The sequence below is a fragment of the Pristiophorus japonicus genome, chromosome 1, assembly GCF_044704955.1.
Source record: "Pristiophorus japonicus isolate sPriJap1 chromosome 1, sPriJap1.hap1, whole genome shotgun sequence".
In the NCBI taxonomy this organism is placed as follows: domain Eukaryota; kingdom Metazoa; phylum Chordata; class Chondrichthyes; family Pristiophoridae; genus Pristiophorus; species Pristiophorus japonicus.
In genome coordinates this window covers 438438131-438456784 of record NC_091977.1, presented here as the reverse complement: position 1 = coordinate 438456784, position 18654 = coordinate 438438131, and the positions used below count along the sequence as shown (strand labels likewise).

Sequence of the window (18654 nt, the reverse complement as noted above, 5' to 3'; positions counted from 1 at the left end):
TTATAATTACATGGGTAAGACTGGACCTCACCTCGGAATTTAAACGAGCTAACCTCGGCCTTTATAGTGGTCCATTTTATAAGGGTGTATAAAGGGAATAACATATTTGAGTGATTAATTACAGGAGATCCCATCACAGGAAACCCAGAGGGACAGGTAAACAGTGTAGTGTATGGAGAAAGAGTCAGACTGAACACTGTGAGCTCAAAGTAATGTGTGACCGTAGTCTTTTATTGCAGGTCCCCAGAGTGCCTCTCCAACCTGTGAAGCACTCTGAAATACCAGTGCTCCCAAGGGATTATGAGATCCCTTGGGACTCCGGGGAATGAGCCCTCTGGTGGCTGCACAGAGTATATACAAGTCCAGATACATTCCCCCCGAAAGTCAATAGTGTAATTATTTACAATGTGAGTCGATCTGGGGCCCTTGCCCTGGTTGATCGTCTCGGTGTGAAGGCTGGTGTTGTTCAGTCATTTGTTGGGCCCTCGCTGGGCTGCTGTGCAGTTGGCCTTGCTGGACTGCCTGGTCGGTTGGGGGCTGCTATGGATGATGGGTTCTGCTTCGTGGTCAACCGTGGTGTCGGTTGCCACTGGTGTGTGTGTTGGGGATCAAAAAATGTAGGGTCCAAGGTGGGTTGCTCAGGGTAGTCCGTGAATCTGAGTTTGATTTGGTCCAAGTGTTTCCAGTGAATGAGTCCATTTGAAAGTTTGACCCAAAACACCCTGCTCCCCTCTTTAGCCATGACAGTGCCGGGAAGCCACTTGGGACCTTGCCCATAATTTAATACAAATACAGGATCATTGACTTCAATCTCGCGTGACACATTTGCGCTATCATGGTATGCACTTTGTTGAAGCCGCCTGCTCTCTACCTGTTCATGTAGATCAGGGTGAACTAATGAGAGCCTTGTCTTAAGTGCTTTTTTCATGAGTAGTTCAGCAGGTGGGATCCCAGTGGGTGAGTGTGGTCTCGTGCGGTAGCTAAGCAGGACTCGGGACAGGCGAGTCTGCAGTGAGCCTTCAGTTACCCTCTTCAAGCCTTGCTTGATGGTTTGCACTGCTCTCTCTGCATGACTATTGGACGCTGGTTTAAACGGGCAGATGTGACCTGTTTGATCCCATTACGGGTCATAAATTCTTTGAATTCAGCACTGATAAAACATGGCCCGTTGTCGCTCACCAGGCCATCGGGTAAGCCATGTGTGGCAAACATGGCCCGCAGGCTTTCAGTGGTGGCAGCAGACGTGCTGGCCGACACTATCTCGCATTCAATCCACTTGGAGTAAGCGTCTACAACCACAAGGAACATTTTACCCAAGAACGGGCCTGCATAGTCGACGTGTACCCTAGACCACGGTTTGGAGGGCCAAGACCATAAACTTAGCGGTGCCTCCCTGGGTACATTGCTTATCTGCGAGCATTTATTACATCTGTGAACGCAGGACTCTAAGTCCGCATCGATGCCGGGCCACCACACATGGAATCTGGCTATCGCTTTCATCATTACGATGCCTGGGTGGGTACTGTGGGGGTCATTGATGAATGTATCTCTGCTCTTCTTGGGGACCACTACTCGATTGCCCCACAGAAGACAGTCTGCCTGTATAGTATAGACATTTCATCTTTGCGCCGCTGGAACAGCTTTATCTCTTCCTGCATTTCCACTGGAACACTGGACCAGCTCCCGTAAAGCACACAGCTTTTGACGAGAGATAATAAGGGGTCCTGGCTTGTCTAGGTTTTGATCCGCTGGGCAGTGACGGGTGATTGCTCACTCTCAAATGCTTCCATAACCATGGCTAGGTCTGCGGGCTGTGCCATTTCCACCCCCGTGGTGAGCAATGGCAGCCTACTGAGAGCATCGGCGCAGTTTTCTGTGGCGGATGGCGTAGTTGTATGCGGACAACGTGAGCGCCCATCTCTGGATGCGGGCCGATGCGTTGGCATTCATCCCTTTGCTCTCGGAAAACAGGAATATAAGTGGCTTATGGTCAGTTTCCAATTCAAATTTTAGTCCAAACAGGTATTGATGCATTTTCTTTACCCCACAGACACACGCTAACGCTTCTTTTTCAATCATGCTGTAGGCTCTCTCGGTCTTAGACAGACTCCTGGATGCATAAGCAACTGGTTGCAGTTTCCCGAAATCATTGGTTTTTTGCAATACACACCCGACGCCATATGACGACGCATCACATGCTAGTACCAAACGCTTACATGGATCATACAACACAAGCAATTTTATGAGCATAACAATTTTCTCGCTTTTACAAAGGCATTTTCTTGGCTTTTGTCCCAAACCCATTCGCCCCCTTTTTGTAGTAAGACATGCAGTGGTTCTAACAGTGTGCTGAGACCCGGTGAGAAGTTACCAAAGTAGTTCAAGAGTCCCAGGAGCGACTGCACCTCCGTCACGTTCTGTGGCCTCGGTGCGTTCTCGATTGCCTCCGTCTTCGCGTTGGTGGGCCTGATGCCGTCCGCCGCAATCCTCCTTCCCAAGAACTCCAGTTCAGGCGCCAGGAAAACGCATTTCGAGCATTTTAACCTGAGCTCCACGCGGTTGAGCTGACTAAGAACCTCCTCCAGGTTCTGCAGATGCTCCACTGTGTTCTGACCTGTGACCAATATGTCAGAAGAACATAACATAAAAATTAGGAACAGGAGTAGGCCATCTAGCCACTTGAGCCTGCTCCGCCATTCAACAAGATCATGCCTGATCTGGCCGTGGACTCGGCTCCACTTACCTGCCCGCTCCCCGTAACCCTTAATTCCCTTATTGGTTAAAAATCTATCTATCTGTGACTTGAATACATTCAATGAGCTAGCCTCAACTGCTTCCTTGGGCAGAGAATTCCACAGATTCACAACCCTCTGGGAGAAGAAATTCCTTCTCAACTCGGTTTTAAATTGGCTCCCCCGTATTTTGAGACTGTGGCCCCTCGTTCTAGTCTCCCCGACCAGTGGAAACAACCTCTCTGCCTCTATCTTGTCTATCCCTTTCATTATTTTAAATGTTTCGATAAGATCACCCCTCATCCTTCTGAACTCCAACGAGTAAAGACCCAGTCTACTCAATCTATCATCATAAGGTAACCCCCTCATCTCCGGAATCAGCCTAGTGAATCGTCTCTGTACCCGCTCCAAAGCTAGTATATCCTTCCTTAAGTAAGGTGACCAAAACTGCATGCAGTACTCCAGGTGCGGCCTCACCAATATCCTGTACAGTTGCAGCAGGACCTCCCTGCTTTTGTACTCCATCCCTCTCGCAATGAAGGCCAACATTCCATTCGCCTTCCTGATTACCTGCTGCACCTGCAAACTAACTTTTTGGGAGTTTCATGCACAAGGACCCCCAGGTCCCTCTGCACCGCAGCATGTTGTAATTTCTCCCCATTCAAATAATATTCTCTTTTACTGTTTTTTTTCCCCAAGGTGGATGACCTCACACTTTCCGACATTGTATTCCATCTGCCAAACCTTAGCCCATTCGCTTAACCTATCTAAATCTCTTTGCAGCCTCTCTGTGTCCTCTACACAACCCGCTTTCCCACTAATCTTTGTGTCATCTGCAAATTTTGTTACACTACACACTGTCCCCTCTTCCAGGTCATCTATGTATATTGTAAACGGTTGTGGTCCCAGCACCGATCCCTGTGGCACACCATTAACCACCGATTTCCTACCTGAAAAGGACCCATTTATCCCAACTCTCTGCTTTCTGTTAGCCAGCCAATTCTCGATCCATGCTAATACATTTTCTCTGACTCCGCGTTCCTTTATCTTCTGCGGTAACCTTTTGTGTGGCACCTTATCGAATGCCTTATGGAAATCTAAATACACCACATCCATTGGTACACCTCTATCCACCATGCTCGTTATATCCTCAAAGAATTCCAGTAAATTAGTTTAACATGATTTCCCCTTCATGAATCCATGTTGCGTCTGCTTGATTGCACTATTCCTATCTAGATGTCCTGCTATTTCTTCCTAAATGATAGTTTCAAGCGTTTTCCCCACTACAGATGTTAAATTAACCGGCCTATAGTTACCTGCCTTTTGTCGGCCCCCTTTTTTAAACAGAGGCTTTACATTAGCTGCTTTCCAATCTGCTGGTACCTCCCCAGAGTCCAGAGAATTTTGGTAGATTATAACGAATGCATCGGCTATAACTTCCGCCATCTCTTTTAATACCCTGGGATGCATTTCATCAGGACCAGGGGACTTGTCTACCTTGAGTCCCATTAGCCTGTCCAGCACTACCCCCCTAGTGATAGTGATTGTCTCAAGGTCATCCCTTCCCACATTCCTGTGATCAGCAATTTTTGGCATGGTTTTTGTGTCTTCCACTGTGAAGACCGAAGCAAAATAATTGTTTAAGGTCTCAGCCATTTCCACATTTCCCATTATTAAATCCCCCTTCTCATCTTCTAAGGGACCAACATTTACTTTCGTCATTCTTTTCCGTTTTATGTATCTGTAAAAGCTTTTACTATCTGTTTTTATATTTTGTGCAAGTTTACTTTCGTAATCTATCTTTCCTTTCTTTATTGCTTTCTTAGTCATTCTTTGCTGTCGTTTAAAATTTTCCCAATCTTCTAGTTTCCCACTAACCTTGGCCACCTTATGCATTGGTTTTTAATTTGATTCTCTCCTTTATTTCCTTGGTTATCCATGGCTGGTTATCCCTTCTCTTACCGCCCTTCTTTTTCACTGGAATATATTTTTGTTGAGCACTATGAAAGAGCTCCTTAAAAGTCCTCCACTGTTCCTCAATTATGCCACCGTTTAGTCTGTGTTTCCAGTCTACTTTAGCCAACTCTGCCCTCATCCCACTGTAGTCCCCTTTGTTTAAGCATAGTACGCTCGTTTGAGACACTGCTTCCTCACCCTCAATCTGTATTACAAATTCAACCATACTGTGATCACTCATTCCGAGAGGATCTTTTACTAGGAGATTGTTTATTATTCCTGTCTCATTACACAGGACCAGATCTAAGATAGCTTTCTCCCTTGTAGGTTCTGTAACATACTGGTCTAAGAAACAATCCCGTATGTATTCTAAGAATTCCTCCTCCAGGCTACCCCATACGATTTGATTTGACCAATCGATATGTAGGTTAAAATCCCCCATGATTACTGCCGTTGATTTTTCACATGCCTCCATTATTCCCTTGATTATTGCCCGCCCCTTCATGAAGTTATTATTTGGGGGCCTATAAACTAGGCCCACCAGTGACTTTTTCCCCTTACTATCTCTAATCTCCACCCACAATGATTCAACATTTTGTTCATTAGAGCCAATATCGTCTCTCACAACTGCCCTGATATCATCCTTTATTAACAGAGCTACCCCACCTCCTTTCCCTTCTTGTCTATCTTTCCGAATTGTCAGATACCCCTGTATGTTTAATTCCCAGTCTTAGCCACCCTGCAACCACATTTCTGTAATGGCCACCAAATCATACCCATTTGTCATGATTTGTGCCGTGAACTCATTTACTTTATTTCGAATGCTGCGTGCGTTTAGGTCGAGTGTTTTAATACTAGTTTTTAATCCATGATTTTTAGTTTTGACCCCTCCTGCGGCCCCTTTATATTCAGTGGCCCTTTTTGTTTTTTGCCTTGGGTTTCTCTACTCCACTTTTACTCATCTCCTTTCTGTCTTTTGCTTTTGTCTCCTTTTTGATTCCCTCTGTCTCCCTGCATTGGTTCCCATCCCCCTGACATATAAGTTTAACTCCTCCCCAACAGCACTAGCAAACACTCCCCCTAGGAAATTGGTTCCGGTCCTGCCTAGGTGCAGACCGTCCGGTTTGTACTGGTCCCATCTCCCCCAGAACCGGTTCCAATGCCCCAGGAATTTGAATCCCTCCCTGCTGCACCACTGCTCAAGCCACGTATTCATCTGAGCTATCCTGCGATTCCTACTCTGACTAGCACGTGGCACTGGTAGCAATCCCGAGATTACTACTTTTGAGGTCCTACGTTTTAATTTAGCTCCTAGCTGCTTAAATACGTCTCGTAGGACCTCATCCCTTTTTTTTACCTATATCGTTGGTACCAATGTGCACCCTCCCTTTTCAGAATGTCCTGCACCCGCTCCGAGACATCCTTGACCCTTGCACCAGGGAGGCAACATACCATCCTGGAGTCTCGGTTGTGGCCGCAGAAATGCCTACCTATTCCCTTACAATCGAATCCCCTATCACTATCGCTCTCCCACTCTTTTTCCTGCCCTCCTGTGCAGCAGAGCCAGCCACGGTGCCATGAACTTGGCTGCTGCTGCCGTCCCCTGATGAGTCATCCCCCTCAAAAGTACTCAAAACGTCGTACTGGAAGACCATGGCGTGCGGGCCCGACTTCAGTAAACTTTCCATGTTTCTCTGGAATATCACCGCCGCTGATCGGATTCCAAACGGGCATCTGTTATAAACAAAAAGACCTTTGTGCGTGTTGATGCAGGTGAGGGCCTTCGATGATTCCTCCAGTTCCTGCGTCATGTAGGCTGAAGTCAGATCCAGCTTCGTGAACGTCTTTCCTCCCGCCAGCGTTGCAAAGAGGAAGTCGGGTTTTGGAAGTGTGTATTGGACCTGCAGGGAGAAACGATTGATAGTTACTTTGTAATCGCCACAGATTCTGAGGGTGCCGTCACCCTTGAGGACTGGGACAATAGGACTGGCCCACTTGCTGAACTCGATCGGTGAGATGATGCCCTCTCTTTGTAGCCGGTCGAGCTCGATTTCTCCCCTTTCTCTCATCATGTACAATACTGCTCTCGCCTTGTGATGGTTGGGTCACGCCCCCGGAATTAGGTGAATCTGCACTTTTGCTCCTTGTTATTTCCCGATGCCTGGTTTGAACATTTGTTTAAGACCTGTGCACACGAAGTGTTGTCAGCGGGCAATAGCGCTTGGATGTCGTCCCAGTTCCAGTGCATCTTTCCCAGCCAGCTCCTGCTGAGCAGCGTGGGACCATCACCAGGTACCACCCAGAGTGGTAGCTTGTGCACCGCTCCACCTTAAGAGACCTTTACGGTAGCACTGCCGATTACAGGAATCAGTTCTTTCGTGTAAGTTCTTATTTTTGTGCGAATTGGAGTTAAGACTGGCATTGAGGCCTTGTTGCACCACAACCTTTCGAAAGTCTTTTTGCCCATGATAGACTGGCTCGCGCCCGTGTCCAGCTCCACTGACACCGGGAGTCCATTTAGTTGAACCTTCAGCATTATCGGGGGACAATTCGTGATGAATGTGTGCACCCCATGTACCTCTGCCACCTCTATCAGAAGTTCTGTTTCATTGTGATCCTCTGTGGATCTGTCCTCCTCTGCAACGTGGTGGTTTGCAGGTTTAGCAGGCCTAGGAGCTTGCCTGCACACTCGTTGGAGGTGTCCCATTGTTCCATAACCCTTGCAAATGTATCCTTTGAATCGGCATGAATGGAATTGATGATCACCCCCGCAGCACCAACAAAGTGTTAATGGCCTTGCAATCATCACCCTTGATGGTGGACTCAGAGACATCTGTGGACGTGTAGCTGCAGGTATGTGTGACCCCTGCCCTGTCCGTTACGATTCGAAAACAACATCACTCTGTTCACAGTACTTGTAGCAGCACTTGTGTACTGAGAGACTTGCTTAGTATTGTCACTGGTGGCAATGAACGCCTGGGCTATCGCTATGGCCTTCCTCAAGGTTGTGGTCTCCACAGTCAAAAGTTTGCGAAGTATGGTTTCGTGACCAATGCCAAGTACGAAAAAGTCTCTGAGCATGAGCTCCAAATGTTCTTTAAATTCGCAATGTCCTGCAAGGCGTCATAGCTCGGCAACATATCGCGCCACTTCCTGGCCATCAGACCTTTTGTAGGCGTAGAACCAGTACCTCGCCATCAGAACGTTTTCCTTCAGGTTCAAATGCTCTCGGACCAGTGTGCACAAATCGTCGTATGATTTCTCCGTGGGTTTCGATGGAATGAGCAGATTCTTCATGAGGCCATACGTTGGTGCCCCGCAGATGGTGAGGAGGATCGCTCTACGTTTGGCAGCGCTCTCTTCCCCATCTTGCTCGTTGGCCACGAAGTATTGGTTGAGTTGCTCCACAAAAGTTTCCCAATCATCTCCCTCCGAGAATTTTACAAGAGTGCCCACTGTTCTCTGCATCCTTGGGTTCGCTATATGTATCTCGTCGCCAGTTGTAGTGTATGGAGAAAGAGTCAGACTGAACACTGTGAGCTCAAAGTAATGTGTGACAGTTTTTTATTGCAGGTTTCCAGAGTGCCTCTCCAACCTGTGAAGCACTCTTAAATACCTGTGCTCCCAAGGGATTATGAGATCTCTTGGGACTCCGGGGAATGAGCCTTCTGTTGGCTGTACAGAGTATATACAAGTCCAGATACATAACGAACAGGGCAAGGGGTCAAAAGTGACAATGGAAAACTCCATCTGGTCAAACAAAAGAGATAAGATAACATTCCAATGTGCCCATAAACCTTGAAACATAGTGAGGTTTATGGAGTACTGGAAATAGGATTTCAGCCATACTGCTTTTCTGGATAACTAACTTAAAACATTTCGTATATTCCCCTAATGCCAAATTTTCCCTCTTACATGCTGGCTCATGGCAGATTTTATGTTCAGTGACATGCAAATGAGTTTGAGAAGAAACCCGGGGCAGGGTGGGAAAAACACTTTTCAAAACGCCAGAATCACCAATTGCACCCAAAGCGGAAACTCTGCCCTGCTATCTGTGCCTCACAACAATCATCACTCGATCTCCAGTTGCACTGGGACCAATGTAGTACAGCATTAAAACATTTTATGTCTGCTGAAAACATAATAGAAAAACCAGTGAAATATGATTTATATCCTGTGCATCTTTATAGTATATATCTTCCTTAGGCCTTTTAACCTAGGTAATAAAAAAGCTTTAAATAAAACAGAAAATGCTGGAAACGCTCATCAGGTCAGGCAGCATCTACGGCGAGAGAAACACTGTTTTCAGGTCGATGACCTTTCATCAGAACTGGAAATAGAAAAGCTTTATATCCATAATTTAAAGGGACATTGTCAATGTGATAAGGAGGTTTCAGACAGACTCAATTCCTGTAATAGCCAGTGGGAAAAAAATATACCCAAACCTCTGATGAAGATGCTTTTTTTTTTACTTGGGAAAATTTGAGCACTGCAGTGCAAACGTTAGGAGAAAAATAACTCCAGAAGTCAGAGATACAGTATAATGATGCAATGGCACTAACTAATGACATGGTGCATTTATACAGTGTACACATGTTAACAAACATGGTACTCTCTTGTAGGCAACATCAGTACTATGTAAACACTAATGAAAATCAATATTTCCAGATATTCTTAAGTAAAACAAATCACTCAAATGAGATTAGAGTCTACACCTACAGAACAATGAATATCCCAGCAAGCAAACACATGCCTTCAGGGCAGGAAACAGAAAATATGGTACATAAATGAACAGAATAATAAATAAAATAAACAAAAATGCTGGTGCTGGGTTCCATTCCAAGGAGCAATAAAAATATTGCACTACTCTGTGCAATCCTTAATTCTACCAATACACTGAGAAACTCATCAGAAATTATCGATTATATATTCCAACAACAACAACTTGTATTTATATCGCGCCATTAACGCAGTAAAACATCCCAGGGCGCTTCACAGGACTATTATAAAACAAAACATTTGACACTGATCCATATAAGGAGGAATTAGGGCAGGTAACCAAAAGCTTGGTCAGAGAGGTAGGTTTTAAGGAGTGTCTTAAAGAGGGAAAGAGAAGTTAGAATCATAGAAAATAGGTGCAAGAGTAGGCCATTCGGCCCTTCGAGCCTGCACCACCATTCAATAAGATTATGGCTGATCAGTCACTTCAGCACCCCTTTCCTGCTTTCTTTCCATACCTCTTGGTCCCTTTAGCCGTAAGGGCCATATCTAACTCCCTCTTGAATATATTCAATGAACTGGCATCAACAACTCTCTGCGGTAGGGAATTCCACAAAGTGAAGAAGTTTCTCATCATATCAGTCCTACATGGCTTACCCCTTATCCTTAGACTATGTCCCCTGGTTCTGGACTTCCCCAACATCGGAAACATTCTTCCTGCATCTAACCTGTCCAGTCCTGTCAGAATTTTATATATTTCTATGAGATTCTCTCTCATCCTTCTAAACTCCAGTGAATGCAGGCCCAGTCGATCCAGTCTCTCCTCGTATATCAGTCCTGCCATCCCGGGAATCAGTCTGGTGAACCTTCGCTGCACTCCCTCAGATTAGGAGACCAAAACTGCACACAATACTCAAGGTGAGGCCTCACCAAGACCCTGTACAACTGCAGTAAGACCTCCCTGCTCCTATACTCAAATCCCCTAGCTATGAAGGCCAACAAACCATTTGCTTTCTTCACTGCCTGTTGTACCTGTTTGCCAACTTTCAATGACTGATGAACCATGACACCCAGGTCTCGTTGCACCTCCCCTTTTCTTAGTCTGCTGCCATTCAGATAATATTTTGTCTTCGCGTTTTTGCCCCAAAGTGGATTATCTCACATTTATCCACATTATACTGCATCTGCCATGCATTTGCCCACTCACCTAATCTGTCTAAGTCACCCTGCAGCCTCCTAGCGTCCCCCTCACAGCTCACACCGCCACCCAGTTTAGTGTCATCTGCAAACTTGGAGATATTATACTCAATTTCTTCATCCAACTCATTGATGTATATTGTAAAGAGCTGGGGTCCCAGCACTGAACCCTGCAGCACTCCACTAGTCACTGCCTGCCATTCTGAAAAGGATCCATTTATCCCAACTCTCTGCTTCCTGTCTGCCAACCAGTTCTCTATCCACGTCAGTGTATTACCCCCAATACCATGTGCTTTGATTTTACACACCAATCTCTTGTGTGGGACCTTGTCAAAAGCCTTTTGAAAGTCCAAATACACCACATCCACTGGTTCTCCCTTGTCCACTCTACTAGTTACATCCTCAAAAAATTCCAGAAGATTTGTCAAGCATGATTTCCCCTTCATAAATCCATGCTGACTTAGACTGATCCTGTCACTGCTTTTCAAATGCGCTGCTATCTCATCCTTGATAATTGATTCCAACATTTTCCCCACTACTGATGCCAGGCTAACCGGTCTATAATTATCCGCTTTCTCTCTCCCTCCCTTTTTAAAAAGTGGTTTTAAATTAGCTACCCTCCAGTCTAAACGAATTGATCCAGAGTCGATAGACTGTTGGAAAATGATCACCAATGCATCCACTATTTCTAGGGCCACTTCCTTAAGTACTCTGTAGACTATCAGGCCCCGGGGATTTATTGGCCTTCAATCCCATCAATTTCCCCCTCACAATTTCCCACCTAATAAGGATATCCTTCAGTTCCTCCTCCTCACTAGACCCTCGGTCCACTAGTACTTCCGGAAGGTTATTTGTGTCTTCCTTAGTGAAGACAGAACCCAAGTATTTGTTCAATTGGTCTGCCATTTCTTTGTTCCCCATTACAAATTCACCTGATTCTGACTGCAAGAGGCCTACGCTTGTCTTCACTAATCTTTTCCTCTTCACATATCTATAGAAGCTTTTGCAGTCAGTTTTTATGTTCCCGGCAAGCTTCTTCTCGTACTCTATTTTCCCCCTTTTAACGAAACCCTTTGTCCTCCTCTGCTGAATTTTAAATTTCTCCAAGTTCTCAGGTTTGTTGCTTTTTCTGGCCAATTTATATGCCTCTTCCTTGGATTTAATACTATCCTTAATTTCCCTTGTTAGCCACGGTTGAGCCCCCTTCCCCGTTTTATTTTTACTCCAGACAGGGATGTACAATTGCTGAAGTTCATCCATGTGATCTTTAAATGTTTGCCATTGCCTATCCACCGTCAACCCTTTAAGTATCATTTGCCAGTCTATTTTAGCCAATTCACGCCTCAAACCATCGAAGTTATCTTTCCTTAAGTTCAGGACTCTAGTTTCTGAATTAACTGTGTCACTCTCCATCTTAAAAAAGAATTCTACCATGTTATGGTCACTCTTCCCCAAGGGGCCTCGCACAACAAGATTGCTAATTAGTCCTGTCTCATTACACATCACCCAGTCTAGGATGGCCAGCTCCCTGGTTGGTTCCTTGACATATTGGTCTTGAAAACCATCCCTAATACACTCCAGGAAATCCTCTTCCATCGTATTGCTACCAGTTTGGTTAGCCCAATCAATATGTAGATTAAAGTCACCCATGATAACTGCTGTACCTTTATTGCATGCATCCTTAATTTCTTGTTTGATGCTATCCCCAACCTTACTACTACTGTTAAAATAAGCACAATTTGAAGAGCCTTCCCGACCCAGGGCAATCAGTAGCATCTCAGTGGAATCTCATGATTTTGACTGGGAGGCTTGGCCAGTATTAAGGGCAGGTCCTGATTTGGCAGAATTCAGTTTTGAACCAGCGTAAAAGATCACGGAAAACACAAACGTAAGTCGTTTTGGGCGTAACTCACTTGCGTTAAAATTCCCTGATCTTTTACACTGGTTTGGTGCTGAAAACTGGGCACAAAACTGGGCAGAAATAATACATCCTTGGTTCTATTTCTGCTGCTTTATTTGATTAAATAGTGATGGAAAAGGTGTCAAAAGATTATAGTTGCTTGACACTTTCCTCTTTTACTCTTTACTCTCCTCACCCAAATTTGAAGTTTTATTGTGACATTTTTCTTTGGCTACCTTTTATTTGAACCATCTAAGCTCCCATTAGGTTGACTATTAAGGACTGTTACTGACCTGATATCAGCATGGTCTCTATAACCACTGCACCTGACATTTAGCTCTTGCAAAGACACTAACATGATCAAATGTTGCCAGATAAGCTAAAAACTCATCATCTGACTTGCATCAGACTTTAACATTTAACATCAAGTGATAGTGTGCCCTCATTTTCTCTTCAAAATATTTCATATGCATTCTATTTACATTTGGCATTTTCACTTGTACTTTAAAATCACTTGTCTAAAAGGATATTCTTGTGCCTAATTGAGATTCCTTTTTACTTCTCTAAGGAGAAGTAAAAGCCTGGTATAATCTGAGCAAGACATCTGAAAAACTATTTAGACTAATAACAAAATGTAAACTGTATTAGAAACCCTATAGTGTGGCTTGAAGTGTAACTAAAACACACTGACAAACCGAGCCACTCTAGATCTGCTCAACCCATTTATTTTCTTTAAGTGCAATTAAATAAAAATACTCTTGAGTACCAAGAGCACTGGCATATGGAGCATTGATTAATGTACAACTCATAGCTCCTAAAATGTAAACCTATTTTATACCGCACCATCTTTAAAGATTCCTGTGCAATACAAAACCAACGGGAATCGAGAGATCATTGATTTTGTGCCCTTGTGGTAAAACGCTTGCCTTATCTCATAGTGCCTGCTGGTTGGAATCGCAAGAAAGATAGTTTTCAACCCACAGTGCTATCTGTGGTAGGTCTGTCCTTGGTAGCAGCTGTCTACTTGTCTGGTGATAAATGGTTCCTGTTTTGTGCTACAGGCACTTCTGCTAAATGGTATTTTATTTTTATTTCATTTTGCAGGTGAAATCCACTGAAGAATTTGTTTGCAATGGAGCTCTCCTATTTCTGTATGCCGGTGATTATTACTTGAATATAAAATTTCATGATGACAACTCAAGCAGGGAGCTGCCGCTTTCTTGGTTCTGCTTGCCAAGTGTTCATGTGCGTGCCATGGATCCAGCTCAACACACACAATTTTAAATTTATTTCAGAAAATAGGGATTGAAAGATGTAGTGAGTTAGATCATTGTAAATAGTGACTGACTAGCCATACTTGCCAACAGGATCTCCCTAAATATTCTAGTTTCAGACTATGCTGGCACTGTCCCAAAAATAAAATGCTTCTGGATTTTTGTGTAAACCTTGCTTGGCCAAATTTTTAAATATCCAAGGGATTGATGGCTACTTTCAGTAAAATTACTCAAGTTAGTAATAAACCTGTATTATAGAGGAGAACGAGGTGCACCTTTGGGCAAAATAAAAAGGCACTTGATCAGTAGATTGGTGTACTGTTTGATCACTAATCGGAACCTTGTTAAAATCTAAAAGATAAAATTACATTTCTTGGCATGGTTACGTGAAATCTGGTGTGCAATGAAGGTTGGATGCTAAAAATGTTTCATAGATTTTGGCTGTAAGAATAATGGGGAATAGAAGGAAGGCTGACAAATCACATCAGTGTTGTGATGATGAAGGCAAGTATTCTTTACAAGTCTGATATGACAACGCTGTAAAGCTCAGTCTTAATGCTCAATTAATTCCTTATGTTCCCCTTTCTTTTGAAACCCTTTGTGTACTGTTCAAATGTATGGACACAATGTATTGTTGCTCTGTATTATAGCTGTAAGGTACCTGCAGTTGTTTGTGAGAGTAAGGCAATATGCCTCATTCACACTGCAATGAAGTGGCGGTTGCCCTTCAAAGGGGTTGTTATTCATTAGGTTTTCCCCCAAGGTGTTAGTGAAGCCATTTTCAATGTTACCAATAAACAATTAAAAAGAAACAGCTGGAAAACCAGTTACAAACTCAGGGTTTTTTTACAATTAAAAGTTGCTACGGTTTAGATCTACCTGAATCTTATGAATAATTCATCTTCATGATTAATTTGAAGTTGAGCATCTGCAATTATTACAAAGTAATTAGAATGATAAATATTACTGGGATTATGCCACTCTTTCAGCTGCAGTGTGAACAAGGCTATTGTCTGTCTTTTTGTTTCAAACAAAATTCAGGAACTACTGTAACTAGCATCTCTGTACACAAACACAACTGCTGTTCTAAAGATACTTTTCTTTCCTGTACCTGCAAAAAGCTGTATCTCTGGAAATAAATTGGCTTGCATGTTCATCTGTAATCAAAAGCTACCTTCTCAGCATTAATTATACTTTTAAGTGAATATTTTGTTTCCTGGCCCAGTACCAAGAGTTAAAGGATTCCATGTTTGCTCTGAATCTATCGACGTATTTTCAGTCAGAAGTTTGGACATCTCATTTGCAACACTAGATTGTAGATTAGTAAGGTGCACATAACATAGGGGATCACGATTTTCATGAAGCCCATTTGTTACAGGGTACAAAAGATAAACATTTTCTATAAGATGAGGAGAGTAATCTTCAAGGATGCTTAAATATGATAAAATTTGGGATTACTTCGTGCAGTTACATGATCTCTTTAAAAAAAAAAAGTAGTATATTTCAGTTTTTGAGGGAACATTATAGGGACAATTTTAACTCCCCTCCCCCCAAAGGCGGGAATGATCCGGGGAGGGGGTGGTTAAGATGGGGGAACTTGCCTGATTTCAGACACAGGAAGGCCATCCACCGCAGAAGAGCATTTAAGCAGGAAAGTCATGTCCTGATGACATCATCTGGACGCAGAAGCCATTTTAACCATGAGTCGACTACAGGCCACATAGTCTCGAGCTCGCCAGCCAAAGCTGGTGTAGCCAGGACCCTGGTCTCAGCAGGCCCAGGTAAGTGAGATTTGTTTTACTTTTTAAAGGTTCTTTGTGGGTCAGGAGGAGCAGGAGTGCTTCTGGCCTCACAAGGAGACCTCGGTCGACCCCGCCTACTCTCCTCCTCCCCCCCCCCCAACCCCTACCCTGCACCCCAACGGGCTTCCCCTCCCCTTCCCTTTCCCAATACCCCCCCTAATCCTTACATATTTTGTCAGGGACCAAACACGTAGGTTCCCAGCAGCATCCTGAATCGCTTCAGGTGGGAGTCAAATGTTATGTCAGTGTCGGAAAATCTTAATGAGGGCCAGGAGACTGGGAGGGGAGAGAGAGGGAGCCCGGGGAGGGTGGCGGGGGGAGAGAAGTGTATAAACTTATGAGGAGCCTAGATAGAGTGGATAAGAAGCACCTATTTCCCTTAACAGAGGGGTCATTAACCAGGGAGCATAAATTTAAAGTAATTGGTAGCAGGATTAGAGGGGAGTTGAGGAGAAATGTTTTAATCCAGAGGGCTGTGGGGGTCTGGAACACACTGCCTGCAAGGGTGGTAGAGGCAGAAACCCTCATCACATTTAAAAAGTACTTGGACGTGCACTTGAAGTGCCGTAACCTGCAAGGCTACGGACCAAGAGCTGGAAAGTGGGATTAGACTGGAAAATTCTTTTTCGACCAGCACAGTCACGATGTGCCGAATGGTCTCTTCCTGTGCTGTAAATCACTTGACCTCATGTTGCGAGGAGACCAGATGGTTCACCATATGCTTCAGTCTCCGCAAACACGATACCTACCCCAAAATAACTCATCGAAGCTTATATCTCTTCTCTTTATCCTCCTGCTTCTTCTCAAGCTCACATCTCTTGCAACCAAAAGGGTAGGACAGGTAACCTTAAGGGCAGGCAACTTTCAATGTTGCTGTGGGACAGCTGCTATGAGTTATGAGGATGGCTGTAGGAAGTACCCTATAATTCTCCTTTCCTGTGCGAAGATACCCTCATGCTCTTTGTCACACAACACACAGAGATTGGGAACTCATTATCGGAAGGATTTTGAAGCTTTAGATAGAATAGCACTTCGATTAACTAGGATGTTGCCTTTTATGAAGAAATACAAATACAAAGAACGACTCGAAAATTGGGTATTTTTTCATTAGAACAATGCAGATTATGAGATGAAGTGTTTAAAATTATGAAAGAATGGAACAAGGTTGATAGAAGCAGACCTTTTTTAATAGTTGAGTGATCAAGAACAAGGGGCCATAGATACACGATTAAATGTAAGAGATTTAGAACAGAGGTTAGGAGAAACTTTTTCACACAAAGAGTTGTAAGGATATAGAGTACACTTCCAGGGCTAGTGATTGAGGCAGACGTTATGTCAACATTCAAGATGATACTGGATGGGTGGATGAAGCAAAAGGGGTTGAAGGGATATGGGAACAGGGTTTTGATTAGAACTATTTGCTTGCGTGAAGGGTAAGCGTCAAAGCGGATTGATTGGACCAAATGGCTTGCTTCTGTGTTATAACTTTTATGTATTTCTTTATAGTGGAAATCTGCATTTCTCATCACCTATTTCACCAGTGACTTAACCATTCATGTTCACTCCGACCTCTGGGCTCTCGCTGCCCTCCGACCTCCCGCTGTCCTCCGACCTCTGTGCTCTTGCTGTCCTCCGATCTCCCGCTGTCCTCTGACCTCTGGGCTCCCGCTGTCCTCTAATCTCCCTCTGTCCTCCAATCTCCCTCTGTCCTCTGACCTCTTGCTGTCCTCCGATCTCCCGCTGTCCCCTGATCTCCCTCTGTCCTCCGACCTCTTGCTGTAATCTCTCGCTCCAAGCCATCGTCAACATCTTCACTGAGGCATACGAGAGCATGGGCCTTACACTAAATAAGACAAAGGCCCTCTACCAACCTGCCCCAGCCACACGGCACTATCCCCCGGTTATCAAAATCCACGACGAAGCCTTGGACAACGTGGACCATTTTCCATACCCCAGGAGCCTACCGTCAACAAGAACAGACATCGACGACGAGGTCCAACAACGCCTTCAGTTTGCCAGTGCAGCATTCGGTCACCTGAGAAAGAGAGTGTTTGAAGACCAGGACCTCAAACCCGGCACCAAACTCATGGTCTACAGAGCAGTGGTGATACTCGCCCTCCTATATAGCTCAGAGACATGATTATATACAGCCGGCACCTCAAAACACTGAAGAAGTACCACCAATGCTGCCTCCGCAAGATCCTGCAAATCCATTGCACCAACATCAGTGTCCTTGCTCAGGCCAATATCCCCAGCATCGAAACACTGACCACCCTCGATCAACTCCGCTGGACGGGCCACATCACCTGCATGCCTGACACGAGACTCCCAAAACAAGCATTCTACTCAGAGCTCTGACATGGCAAGCGAGCCCCAGGTGAGCAGAGGAAACGCTTCAAGGACACCCCCAAAGCCTCCTTGAAAAAATGTAACATACCCACCAACACCTAGAAATCCTTGGCCCAAGTCGCCCAAAGTGGAGGAAAAGCATCCGGAAAGGCGCTGAACACCTCGAGTCTCTTCGCCGAGAGCAAGCTGAAGCCAAGCGTCGACAGCGGAAGGAGCGCATGGCAACCCAGGCACCTCACCCACTTGTTCCTTCAACCACCATTTGCCCCACCTGTGACAGAGACTATAGATCCCGTATTGGATTCTTCAGTCACATGAAAATTCATTTCTAGTGTGAAAGCAAGTCCTTCGACTCCGAGGGACTGCCTATGATAATGATGATCATGAGAGAGACAGTCATGCTAATGTTGAAGAGATTGGCTCAGACCATAGGATGTACCACAAGAGCAAAGGCTTAAAAATGTCTTTGTCATTTTAAGTTATTTTTTTCTCTGCTACCCAAAATGAGAGATATCATCAGTCCAATCAAACACTTTGCCATGTTTGCACCCAATCTCAACATTAATCTTTCCTGGATGAGGTACAGCACAGATAGATGCAGAATAAACCTCTGCCTAATTAACTCAGCCTCAGAAGAGCGCTGTTGTGAATGTTTCATTTTCAGCTTCAGTCTTCTATAAATCCTCTCTAAATGAAATAACCAATTCATGCCAAATTATGAGCAA

General features: G+C 44.4%; 1 protein-coding gene across 4 annotated transcripts in view; it reads left to right on the top strand.

Moving 5' to 3' along the window:
- Positions 1 to 14947, top strand: part of trappc9 (trafficking protein particle complex subunit 9) — a 1402808-nt gene extending 1387861 nt beyond the window's left edge. For all 4 annotated transcript variants that reach the window (XM_070892854.1, XM_070892846.1, XM_070892863.1 and 1 more), the window contains one exon: positions 13609 to 14947. In XM_070892854.1, the coding sequence (XP_070748955.1) occupies positions 13609 to 13788 (180 nt within the window). In that variant the 3' untranslated portion in view covers positions 13789 to 14947. The remainder of the gene's footprint in view (positions 1 to 13608) is intronic.
- Positions 14948 to 18654: the final 3707 nt, after the last annotated feature.